Source organism: Borostomias antarcticus, assembly GCF_949987555.1.
Source record: "Borostomias antarcticus genome assembly, chromosome: 3".
Taxonomy (NCBI): domain Eukaryota; kingdom Metazoa; phylum Chordata; class Actinopteri; order Stomiiformes; family Stomiidae; genus Borostomias; species Borostomias antarcticus.
In genome coordinates, this window is record NC_140236.1 from 36,082,704 (window position 1) to 36,095,203 (window position 12,500).

Consider the following 12,500-nt stretch of genomic DNA (forward strand, 5'->3'; position numbering starts at 1 on the left):
TTTTCATTTCATACATAAGCCTAGTATTTTGGGTGGATATGAAATCTATCCTCCATGTTCTTTAGCTGTGCCCCTGCGCAGAAGTAACCTGACGTGCGCCTGATGGATTGTTTCACGCAGAGTGAAACAACATGAGCTCACGAGATCAGGATGGTCTCATGAGGCTAGTGCAGAAGAAAAAAAAAACTAAAACTAATACTGAAACTAATAAAAACTAAACTAAAACTAAGCATTTTCAAAAAAAAATAAAATAAACTAAACTAGCAAACCTGCTTTAAAACTAATCAAAACTACACTGAAATTGAAAACAAAAAGTTAAAACGATATAAAAATAAAAACTAATGAAAAAAGCGAAACTATTATAAACTGCGAACGGGACGCGGGCGCCGTGTGTGTGTGGCGCGGCGCGGGGGGGGCGTACCCTTGTGTGGACCCCCGGCGCGGGCTGGCTGCTGCCCGTTCAGGTCCAGGCAGTCCTGGTCTTTGTCCGTGGAGAAGCACAGGTCCTCCTGGGGTCCCGAGTGGCGCGTGAGGGGCGGGCCGTTCCTGCGCGGCTCGCCGTCCGACGCCTGGGAGCGCTGCTTCCTGGCCGCCTCCTGCCCCGCCCCCTGCCCCGCCCCTGCCCCGCCCGGGGCCTGGGGCGCTGCCGGCCCCGCTTCACTGAAGGGGTTGTGGACAGAGTTCCAGACGGCCGGCTCCTTCTTGGGCGGGGCGTGGGGGGCGGAGCTAACGCCGGAGCTGGGGGTCAGTCTGCTGCCGCCGCCACCGCTGTGAGCCGGGACCCCCGCCACCGCGGCCAGGGACGACTGGTGAGTGGGGCTGCCAATCATGGTGATGGCAAACGGGTCGTCGGGAGCGTCCGGGGGCGGGGCGCTGCGGTCCCGCTTCCTGTCCCTCTCCTTGCGCGAGGAAGAGGAGGATGAGGAGGGGAGGGTCTTGCTGTCGGAGAGGGAGACGGAGAAGGGGTCACCCCGGACCTCCATACCCCTGCCGTCCCGGGACGGGCGCGGCGGAGGCGGGGCCCATGCGTCGGCGGCGGGGGGCGGGGCCTCCTGGGAGACCGGCCTGTCGAAGGCGGCCAGGAAGGGGTCCTCGGGGGGGATGTGTTTACAGTTCCACACGGCGGGCTCCAGCTCCGGGGGGGCCAGGGTTTGGGAGAAGGCGGGGAAGAGCACGGCCGGGGGCTCGGCTTCGGGAGGCGGCGGGGGGCGCGGCGACCGCTGGGCCGTGGCCCAGATGCTCGCCGGGTCGTCCCGGAGTGCGGGCCCCGCCCGGGGGAGGGGTCTCGGAAGGCGGCGAGGAAGGGGTCGGCGGGCCTGCCCGCTCCCTCCTTGCTCTGGGCGGCGCCCGGCCACGCCGCCCAGCCGGCCGGCTCGGGGGAGGGCCCCAGGGGCTGATGGGAAGGCGAGTCCAGGCCAGAGTCCTCCACGTTCTCGGGAGAGGAGGAGTCGGAGGAGAAGGCGGCGTCTGAGGGAGACACGGTCGGTATGCAAAATCAGCGCTTAAATGGTTTATGATATGCACTGCACCGCGTACACACACACACACACACACACAGTTACACTTACATTCAGAGGAGGCACCGAAAGCGCTCTTCAGCTGCTCTCGGCCAGCGAAGCTGTTGGACTTGAAGGCGGACTCCAGCGGGGGACCGAAGAGACTGTCTGAGCCTGAGGCAGTAGAACTCAGCCTGGGAGGGATGAAGGGGGGGTGAAGGGATGAGGGGGGGGGGTGAAGGGATGAGGGGGGGGGGGGGTGAAGTGAAGGAAAGAGAGGGAGGGGGAGGATGAGGGGGGGGGGGGTGTGAAGGAAAGAGAGGGAGGGATGAGGGGGGGGGGGAGGGATGAGGATGGGGGGGGTGAAGGAAAGAGAGGGAGGGGGAGGGATGAGGAGGGGGTGGGGTGAAGGAAAGAGAGGGAGGTGCACAGCGGGGGCGGGTTAATTGTTGTCTAGAGCCGGCGGAAAACACGGCGAGCGTTTCCGCGGATGACATCACGCGCTGTGTGATGCAGTGTTATTGTCCGACCCCCTGCTGGCTCCGCCTCCCCGCCCCCTGCTGCTAACACACACGTTGGGAGGAGAGAGGAGGAGGGAGAGAGGAGGTAGGAGAGAGGAGGAGGGAGAGAGGAGGCAGGAGAGAGGAGGAGGGAGAGAGGAGGCAGGAGAGAGGAGGCAGGAGAGAGGAGGTGGGAGAGAGGAGGCAGGAGAGAGGAGGCAGGAGAGAGGAGGAGGGAGAGAGGAGGCAGGAGAGAGGAGGAGGGAGAGAGGAGGCAGGAGAGAGGAGGCAGGAGAGAGGAGGTGGGAGAGAGGAGGCAGGAGAGAGGAGGTAGGAGAGAGGAGGAGGGAGAGAGGAGGCAGGAGAGAGGAGGCAGGAGAGAGGAGGTGGGAGAGAGGAGGCAGGAGAGAGGAGGCAGGAGAGAGGAGGAGGGAGAGAGGAGGCAGGAGAGAGGAGGAGGGAGAGAGGAGGCAGGAGAGAGGAGGCAGGAGAGAGGAGGCAGGAGAGAGGAGGCGGGAGAGAGAAGGCAGGAGAGAGGAGGCGGGAGAGAGGAGGTGGGAGAGAGGAGGCAGGAGAGAGGAGGCAGGAGAGGAGAGAGGCATCTATTCACCTGCTGTGATCCGGACTGGAGGTGGATCTGTGTAGGCCGTCCTGATCTCCCTCTGTAAAGGATGCACACACACACACACACACACACGCACACGCACGCGCACGCACACACACACACGCACACACACACACACACACAAGCGACGTGTCATTCCAGGGCTGCTCCCCAATCAGCCATAATCAGTGTGTGGTGCGAGGAGTCAGAGGTCAGATCCGCGACGGCCATTACCTTCCCCGTGACGAACACCCTCCATTAGCCGGGCCTCTCTACACCACAGCGGCCATTATGCGCTTCATCTAACTACTTTAATCATGTACTCGTTGTTAATCCCGTTGGCTCATTTCCCTAGCCTTAGCTAGCCCACTCAGGGGGGTCACCCCTCCGCAAATAGCATCTCACATCTGCCAGAACCACACTCAGCTAATCCCGCGTGGTGATTGAGTTGAGGCGTGACAAATAGATGGCGTTATTCCTCCAGGGTCAGTTACCTCAAGAGATATGCACAGAAAACAGAAGAAGCAAAAAAGTCTCTCGACGAAAAGACACTTCAGGCTGGTAGGAATGTGTCAGGAGAAGGAGAGGCTTGTACATCGATACCGTACAGATGTGTCCTCTGTTCACAGACTAGACTGGAAATATAGTTCCTAGATCATGGGTTCCCAAACTCCATCAATGTGGGCCTCCCCTCTGAAAACAGTGACACACCCGCGCCCCCCCCAACCCCTCAAATTTGTCCATAAAAAAAAAAAAAAACTTTAAAATCACGTTTCATTCATACAAACCGTAGAAAATTCTAAAATAAAAAAACATGTTTTTCCTTCTTTCTTTTCTAACCATCCCTCCGCGCCTCCCCTGAATTTCCTCCCCCCAGGGGAGGCCCGCCTCACAGTTTGGGAATGCCTGGTTTAGAGTCTTTCTCCCCATCAGTCAGAGGAATGGATGTACATGTCAGAGGCTGGTGGACCTCTATGCTGCTCTAGGAGCCAACGGAAGAACATGTCACTGCTCATTGTGTTTCTGTCTGAGGACTCGGTGTGTGATGTAGCACGTGACAAATCAAGCTGACTTAGAAGAAGCTCCACTGCAGAAGCTTCTCCAGCGGAGTGTGCCGACTCACCCCTGTGGGGGGCGCCCTCCCCCTCCCCTTCTGAACGCCCCTTGGTGCTGGAGTTTCCTGCGGAGAGACGGACAAGAGGGGTCAGAGGTCAGCATACATCTTATACTACACCCATGTCCCGTAGAGCCCCCCCCCCGCCCTCCTTTCCTGGTTAAGGTCCTCCTAATGTCCCCCTGTGTCCCCTGGAGAGACCCCCCTGCCGTCCTCGTGTCCAGCTCCGTCCCGCTGCAGTATGTGTCACCGGTTGTCCCCATCATGTCACCCCTCTCTCTTTTTATTCTTGTCTCTCTGCTTGTCTCTCCACTTCTGCTTAGAGGCTGTACCTAGTTTACTCTACATTCCTGAGGAGTCTGTCTGCTAAGTGCTTATTGTGCCTTATGATACACTTAAATATCCCATCATGCCCGACCATGTACGAATGCATGTTTTATTGCATCATTTTTATTGTATTGTTGTATGTATTTGGGACTGGAGATGGAAAATAGCAAAAGCTATAATCTAGTACAATGCATCTTCTCTCTAAGGAGACAAATGTATTTGTATGTTGTCCCTGAAATAAACATCTAAAAAAAATAAAAAAATGTAGGCAACATCTCTGTAACTTTATCTACTCTACTGATATTCATGTCTCTTATTACTAGCCCACGTTTATTGCTCTGTAAGGGCCCATTCATAGTCAACGCAAGCTACGCTAGCGCGAGCTACGCAAGGCTACGCGGGGTGACGTTGACGCGTCCTTGCGTAGCAACGTGTGTCGTGCAGAAACGTGTAACTTTACGCGAGCGCAAGCGCTATTTCACACACAAACCGATAGGGGCGCTGACGCGAGGCGGCGACCCCCGTGTGAATGAACCAGTCGCGTAGAGCCGCGTTCACAGCCGCGTCAGCGTAGCTTGTGTTGACTGAACCAGGCCTAAATGTTCTAAGCCAACAGACAAACATTTTCCAGGAGCTCGATTGTCTCGTTTCGCCCTCGGTGAAGTTTTTTTGCCTCTGTGTATGAAATGTGCTATACAAATAAAGTTTCATTTCATTTGATAAACACACACACCCACACACACACAAACAGAAGCACACACAGACAAACGCACACTGAACTCGACTTACTGGAGAGATGCCGCTTGATTGACACCTGGAACACAAAGAAAAGGAGATTCGACTTGTTTAACACACGGCGTGTTTCAAATCCGCCCGCGATAACAGATTTACACGCCTTACAGAGTCCCCCGTCTGCCCCCCCTACGACGCCTCCTGCCAGCGTACCCCTCTGTTGGGGGGCAGCGTCAGCGCCCCCACCGTGGCCTTCAGCTCCTTCTCGCTGGCGGCGGGGTTTCCGCGCCCGCCGCTGCCCACCGGCCGGATCTTGATGTGGAACTTCTTGGGCTCCTCGTCGTCGAAGTCCGAGTCGCTGGAGTAGAAGTTGTTCTCCTTGTTCTCTGAGCAGCGTGCGAGGGCGAGAGGGCTGTCAAGGAGCCGGTAGCATTTCGGCTGTGGCCATGGAGACAGGACTAAGGGGAGGGGGGGGGGGGGGGGATTATGTACCCGCAGGCTAGCGGTCAACCACACCTACTGTACGCTACGGTCACATGACCTGTTTTTCAGAGCCTTTTCTGCTTACTCGCTGGTGCGCACGTGTGCCAGAGGTGTCTCTAAAGACAGCCAACCACAACATCCTGTAGCCGCAACCTCCCTCGTCTCAACCTCCTTCCTGTCAGTTTTATGTTCAAAACCCTGACACGTAAGGTTAGCGTGTGTGTGTGTGTGTGTGTGTGTGTGTGTGTTCTGGCGCACTGTACCCAGTCGAGAGACAGATATAGCGAGGGTGTATGTGTCAGCTAACGGGCTCGACCCGAGTGTGTAACGACTGCTCCGAGGAGACACGGCGATGACAACAAAAAGAGGAAGGGTGCCATCACGCCCTCACAACCAACATTTTGAATATTAATTGGATTTTCCTTATAATACTAGAAAGCGCAGTTTCTCAATATGTTAGATATTTTTTTAATATCATTAAATATTTGTTAGATATTTTTTTAAATGTTGCCGGTGACGTGGTCGTATCGAAAGGGTTAAAAGTCTCTCCCGGCCGGGGGCTAATGCTCCCTTCATCTGACACCGCCTGAAGTGCCTTATTAGGGGAGGCGCGTTCCCCTCGGGGGACTCTGTTTTTTGGGGGTGTGGAGATGAGGTGGTGTGTGTGGACCACCGGGGGGGCCGCGCCCTCTCTGGACGCCGAGCGTCTGCTCCTCCTCAGAAAGGATATCATTCTGACCGGGGTCCGCACGGATGACAAAGCCCTCGTCGTCCACCTCCAGGGAGGAGTTCTGTGTGAGCAGGACACACACACGGACACACACACGCACACACACACACACACACACGCACACGCACACACACACACACACACACACACACACACACACACACACACACACACACACGTGAAGAGAGGGTGTCAGGCACACACAGATGAACGTGTCAAACAGAAACACCTCCTATCTCTCCCAAACAGAAACACCTATCTCTCCCATGTGGTCAGAGTCAGCTCCCCTGCCCCAACCACGATCACAGCCACTCACAGCGTCCACAGCCCCCCCCACCAGGGACAACCAGCCACTCACAGCGTCCACAGCGCCCCCCCAACAAGGACAGCCAGCCACTCATAGCGCCCCCCCCCCACCAGGGACAACCAGCCACTCACAGCGTCCACAGCCCCCCCCCCACCAGGGACAACCAGCCACTCACAGCGTCCACAGCGCCCCCCCACCAGGGACAGCCAGGCTGAATATGACCTGAATAGAACAGTCTTCCTAGGGCCTAGGTGGTAATAGAACAGTCTTCCTAGGGCCTAGGTGGTAATAGAACAGTCTTCCTAGGGCCTAGGTGGTAATAGAACAGTCTTCCTAGGGCCTAGGTGGTAATAGAATAGTCTTCCTAGGGCCTAGGTGGTAATAGAACAGTCTTCCTAGGGCCTAGGTGGTAATAGAACAGTCTTCCTAGGGCCTAGGTGGTAATAGAACAGTCTTCCTAGGGCCTAGGTGGTAATAGAACAGTCTTCCTAGGGCCTAGGTGGCTGGCTTCTTATATAATCTGATTCTGTTTTCTGTCTCCTCTCTTCCTATGTGTAACACCTGTCTGTTAGAAAGGGTACTGGGCCGCTGAGGTACACCCCACCTCAAACCTACACCCCACCTCCAAACTACACCCCACCTCAGAACTACACCCCACCTCCAAACTACACCCCACCTCCCAACTACACCCCACCTCAGAACTACACCCCACCTCCAAACTACACCCCACCTCCAAACTACACCCCACCTCCAAACTACACCCCACCTCAGAACTACACCCCACCTCCAAACTACACCCCACCTCAAAACCCCACCTCCAAACTACACCCCACCTCCAAACCCCACCTCCAAACTACACCCCACCTCCAAACTACACCACACCTCCAAACTACACCCCACCTCCAAACCCCACCTCCAAACTACACCCCACCTCCAAACTACACCCCACCTCCAAACCCCACCTCCAAACTACACCCCACCTCCAAACTACACCCCACCTCCAAACTACACCCACCTCCAAACTACACCCCACCTCCAAACTACACCCCACCTCCAAACTACACCCCACCTCCAAACTACACCCCACCTCAAAACCCCACCTCCAAACTACACCCCACCTCCAAACCCCACCTCCAAACTACACCCCACCTCCAAACTACACCACACCTCCAAACTACACCCCACCTCCAAACCCCACCTCCAAACTACACCCCACCTCCAAACCCCACCTCCAAACTACACCCCACCTCCAAACTACACCCCACCTCCAAACTACACCCCACCTCAGAACTACACCCCACCTCCAAACTACACCCCACCTCAAACCCCTCTTCTGAGAAGGTCAGAAATAGACTGGGTAACTCGACACTCACTGGCGCGTCATTGTCACACATATGATTGCTGGTTGCTCTCTCTTTCTCTCTCTCTCTCCCTCCCTCTCCTTCTCGCTCTCCTTCCCTCTCTCTCTCTCTCCTTCCCTCCCTCTCCTTCTCTCTCTCTCCCTCCCTCCCTCTCCTTCTCTCTCCCTCCCTCTCCTTCTCTCTCTCCTTCCCTCCCTCCCTCTCCTTCCCTCCCTCCCTCTCTTTCCCTTCCTCCCTCTCCTTCTCTCTCTCCTTCTCTCTCTCCTTCCCTCTCTCCTTCCCTCTCTTTCCCTCCCTCCCTCTCCTTCTCTCTCTCCTTCCCTCCCTCCTTCCCTCTCCTTCCCTCCCTCCCTCTCTCTCTCCCTCCTTCCCTCCCTCCCTCTCTCTCTCCCTCCCTCCCTCCCTCCCTCCCTCTCTCTCTCTCCCTCCCTCCCTCCCTCCCTCTCTCCCTCCCTCTCTCTCTCCCTCTCTCTCTCTCTCCCTCCTTCCCTCCCTCCCTCTCTCCCTCCCTCCCTCCCTCTCTCTCTCTCTCCCTCCTTCCCTCCCTCCCTCCCTCTCTCCCTCCCTCCCTCCCTCCCTCCCTCCCTCCCTCCCTCCCTCTCTCTCTCTCTGTCTGTGTTGTCTGATCAGCCCACTCTCAGGGACGTCAGAAGCGCTGTTTGAGCTGAGATGATAAATGAAGGATTTCCAGCAGCTTGGGTGAGAGGTTTAGTATTGATACTCAGCTTGGGTGAGAGGTTTAGTATTGATACTCAGCTTGGGTGAGAGGTTTAGTATTGATACTCAGCTTGGGTGAGAGGTTTAGTATTGATACTCAGCCTGGGTGAGAGGTTTAGTATTGATACTCACCGGTGCTTCTGTCAATGCTGAATCCCTGAATGAAACACACACAGTTAAGGTTAGCGACATTACAATAGACATAGACTTCATATCTGGGTCTGTATGTGTGTGTGTGTGTGTGCGTGTGCGTGTGTGTGTGTGTGTGCATCAGTGTTATCTTTGACAGCAAATTTGGATGTAGTTGTAGTCATACTCTTTTGAAATGCTACTTAGTTTTAGTCTTATTTTTGTCATCTGAATCTCATCTCATCTTGAGTCTATTTTAGTTGACTAAATAACAAAGATTTTAGTCGACTAAATCTACAGTAGATTTAGTCGACTAAAATCAAATGGGTTTAGTTAAAATGTAATGCGTTATTTAACCATTTCTCTCGAATTTCCAAACATCTACAAAGCTACTGAATAACATTTCTATGCTCTCTCCTTGACTGTTTCTTCAATGTGAGACACGACTTTCACAGAATTCTCTACATTCTGATTGGATCTCTTCTCAAATCGTCCCTCCCTAACATTTTCGACTAGTTTTTATTTGTTGACGAAAATATCAATAGATTTCATCACAGGTTTTGTAATAGAGAAGATATAGATAACTAAATAAAGGTTGTCGATGAATAATCTTCGTCATAGTTTTGGTGGAGGAAATGAACAGTGGTGTGTGTGTGTGTGTGTGTGCGTGGATGTGTGTGTGTGTGTGTGTGTGTGTGCGTGTGTGTGTATGTGCGTGTGTGCGCGTGTGTGCGCGCCCTCCTCACGTTGAGTCTGGCTCCTTATCCCTCTTCCCCAGTCCAGGAATCCTGAAGGCTTTTCCTCGGCTCTTCTTCGCCCCCTCCGGCGCCAAAGCTGTCGTCATGTACTCCTCGAACCCCACCAGAGCTGTGGCACACACACAGACCGCTCAGCACGGGCGAACGGGTGACGGGAACACACGGGCGCACACAGAGTTAAACCATCTGCCTTTGTTTTTTAGTTGGGGACCGGCTGTGAAAGTCATACTGGGTTATTTATGCCGCGGCGAGGGCTGTGTGTTGTGCGTGGGTGTGTGTGCGTGGGTGTGAGGGTTGTTTGTTGTGCGTGGGTGCGTGGGTGTGAGGGTTGTGTGTTGTGCGTGGGTGCGTGTGCGTGGGTGTGAGGGTTGTGTGTTGTGCGTGGGTGCGTGTGCGTGGGTGTGAGGGCTGTTTGTTGTGCGTGGGTGTGAGGGCTGTTTGTTGTGCGTGGGTGTGGGTGTGAGGGTTGTTTGTTGTGCGTGGGTGTGTGTGTGGGTGTGAGGGCTGTGTGTTGTGCGTGGGTGTGGGTGTGAGGGTTGTTTGTTGTGCGTGGGTGCGTGGGTGTGGGTGTGAGGGCTGTTTGTTGTGCGTGGGTGTGTGTGCGTGGGTGTGAGGGTTGTGTGTTGTGCGTGGGTGCGTGTGCGTGGGTGTGAGGGTTGTTTGTTGTGCGTGGGTGCGTGTGCGTGGGTGTGAGGGCTGTTTGTTGTGCGTGGGTGCGTGTGCGTGGGTGTGAGGGCTGTGTGTTGTGCGTGGGTGCGTGTGCGTGGGTGTGAGGGTTGTGTGTTGTGCGTGGGTGCGTGTGCGTGGGTGTGAGGGCTGTGTGTTGTGCGTGGGTGCGTGTGCGTGGGTGTGAGGGTTGTTTGTTGTGCGTGGGTGCGTGTGCGTGGGTGTGAGGGCTGTTTGTTGTGCGTGGGTGCGTGTGCGTGGGTGTGAGGGCTGTGTGTTGTGCGTGGGTGCGTGTGCGTGGGTGTGAGGGTTGTGTGTTGTGCGTGGGTGCGTGTGCGTGGGTGTGAGGGCTGTTTGTTGTGCGTGTGCGTGGGTGCGTGGGTGTGAGGGTTGTTTGTTGTGCGTGTGCGTGGGTGTGAGGGCTGTTTGTTGTGCGTGGGTGCGTGTGTGTGGGTGTGAGGGCTGTTTGTTGTGTGTGGGTGTGAGGGCTGTTTGTTGTGCGTGGGTGTGAGGGCTGTTTGTTGTGCGTGGGTGCGTGTGTGAGGGTTGTGCGTGTGCGTGGGTGTGTGTGCGTGTGCGTGGGTGTGAGGGTTGTTTGTTGTGCGTGGGTGTGAGGGCTGTTTGTTGTGCGTGGGTGTGAGGGCTGTTTGTTGTGCGTGGGTGCGTGTGTGAGGGTTGTGCGTGTGCGTGGGTGTGTGTGCGTGTGCGTGGGTGTGAGGGTTGTTTGTTGTGCGTGGGTGTGAGGGCTGTTTGTTGTGCGTGGGTGTGAGGGTTGTGTGTTATGCGTGGGTGCGTGTGCGTGGGTGTGTGTGCGTGTGCGTGGGTGTGAGGGTTGTTTGTTGTGCGTGTGTGCGTGTGCGTGAGGGCTGTTTGTTGTGCGTGTGTGCGTGTGCGTGGGTGCGAGGGCTGTTTGTTGTGCGTGTTAGCGTGTTAGCGTGTTAGCGAGTAGAAGAGGAACGCGTATCGTCCGTTTGTTTTTCGATAGAGAAAACTGGTCACCTGGTTTGTCTTTGCCCGTGCCCTTCTGCTCAGCGAACTTCTGGATGAGGTTCTCTATGCCGATGTTCTCCACATTTTGCTTGAACTCCTCGTGGACCTGGGCAGGGACAGAGGGACACCCCTTATGTCCCGGACCAATCATACAGCAGCTCTAGTAGACTGTCCTGAGGTCGTTAAACCCTGCTCCGCCAGGCTGTTGACATGGTGTCCTACGGCAGCCTGGTAGGCCTCACCTACCTGTCCCACTTGGACGTGGGTGTCTTCTATGGAGTGTGAGTAGGCCTTGATCAGCTGCTTCATCTGCTTCAGGTGGGCCTCCTCGATGTCCTGGAACTTCTACAGGAGAAGGACGACACGACGACAGGTTTAAATGCAGCAGCGCGGTCCCATAAACACAGCACACGTTGGGGTTCAGTTTCACACTCTGAACAGAGGGACCAGATACTACTCAACCCTGTTAGGAGCATACCCAGACTCAACCCTGTCAGAGGAATACCCAGACTCAACCCTGTCAGGAGCATCCCCAGACGCAGGTTAATTCATCCGGGGCGGCTGTGGCTCAGTGGTAGAGCAGGTCGTCCAATGATCGTAGGGTCGGCGGTTCAAGTCCCGCCTCCTCCTGTCAACATGTCGAAGTGTCCTCGGACAGGCTAGCACCTTGCATGGCAGCTGCCGCCATTGGTGTGTGAATGTACGGGACTTTTCCAGTATGCGTACTTGTCCGTCCTTGTGAACTTGTGAAAAGTCATCAGCCGGAGCCCAAGTACTGTTCCAATTCAAAAGTACGCAAGTCCCAAGTCCGCATCGAATGCCAGGATGTGTTCTGGCTCCGCCCATTTTATGGAGGATGCATGGGAGCAGACTTGTGTGGACTTGAGACAGACAGATATCCCAGAAATCATTTCGCATCAAGCAGCTGTGCTAACGGTTGTATGGGCAACACCATTGAAAATGACCGTCTAAATAATCTATCTAAACTAGTAGAAACAGACGTTATTTGGATAAAACGGCCACATAATTGGTTTCAATGGTGGTAATTATCCGCATGAAAAGCAATGAAAACGTAAAGATATTTACTTTAAAAAAAAGTTTAAAACGCTTTTCAAAATCCTAGCAATGGCGGCTGCAGGTGTCCACACAAAACAAGACGAGAACGTGATGTCAACAAGGACGCTGCTGTTCCAACTGCTGAATGACTGAACCTGCGTCCTCTCGTCCTCGGGAGTTCATCCTCTGATGAGAACTTCCCAAGTCCGGACTAGCAAGGACGCAAGTCCCAACTTGGGCGTACTTGGTATTGGAAAAGGCCCTATGTGTGAAAGGGTGAATGAGAGGTCATTGTAAAGCGCTTTGGATAAAAGTGCTATATACAAGTGCGGTCCATTTACCATTTAATTGTACTCCAAGCCTTTGTCTTCATGGCACAACTCCTGCTCGTCTGCCCACTTATAATCATGGACACATCAACCACCAGCCATTAGGAGGTAATTGGTCAAAAGGATTCCAATCACCATTTCATAGGCAAATATAGCACCATTCTTTCATTCTGATAAGCGTTTCCTTGGAAACTGTTCCGG

At 54.7% G+C, this 12,500-nt stretch overlaps 1 protein-coding gene across 1 annotated transcript in view; it reads right to left on the reverse strand.

The window, feature by feature from the left end:
* Positions 1 to 12,500, reverse strand: part of fcho1 (FCH and mu domain containing endocytic adaptor 1) — a gene marked incomplete at both ends in the record, with an annotated part of 22,188 nt that overhangs the window by 335 nt on the left and 9,353 nt on the right. Inside the window, 12 exon segments of the mRNA XM_084436178.1 lie at positions 422 to 1,258; positions 1,261 to 1,467; positions 1,569 to 1,690; positions 2,607 to 2,658; positions 3,724 to 3,780; positions 4,831 to 4,855; positions 4,987 to 5,159; positions 5,996 to 6,047; positions 8,504 to 8,528; positions 9,247 to 9,367; positions 10,924 to 11,020; positions 11,161 to 11,259. Coding sequence (XP_084292304.1) covers positions 422 to 1,258; positions 1,261 to 1,467; positions 1,569 to 1,690; positions 2,607 to 2,658; positions 3,724 to 3,780; positions 4,831 to 4,855; positions 4,987 to 5,159; positions 5,996 to 6,047; positions 8,504 to 8,528; positions 9,247 to 9,367; positions 10,924 to 11,020; positions 11,161 to 11,259 — 1,867 coding nt within the window.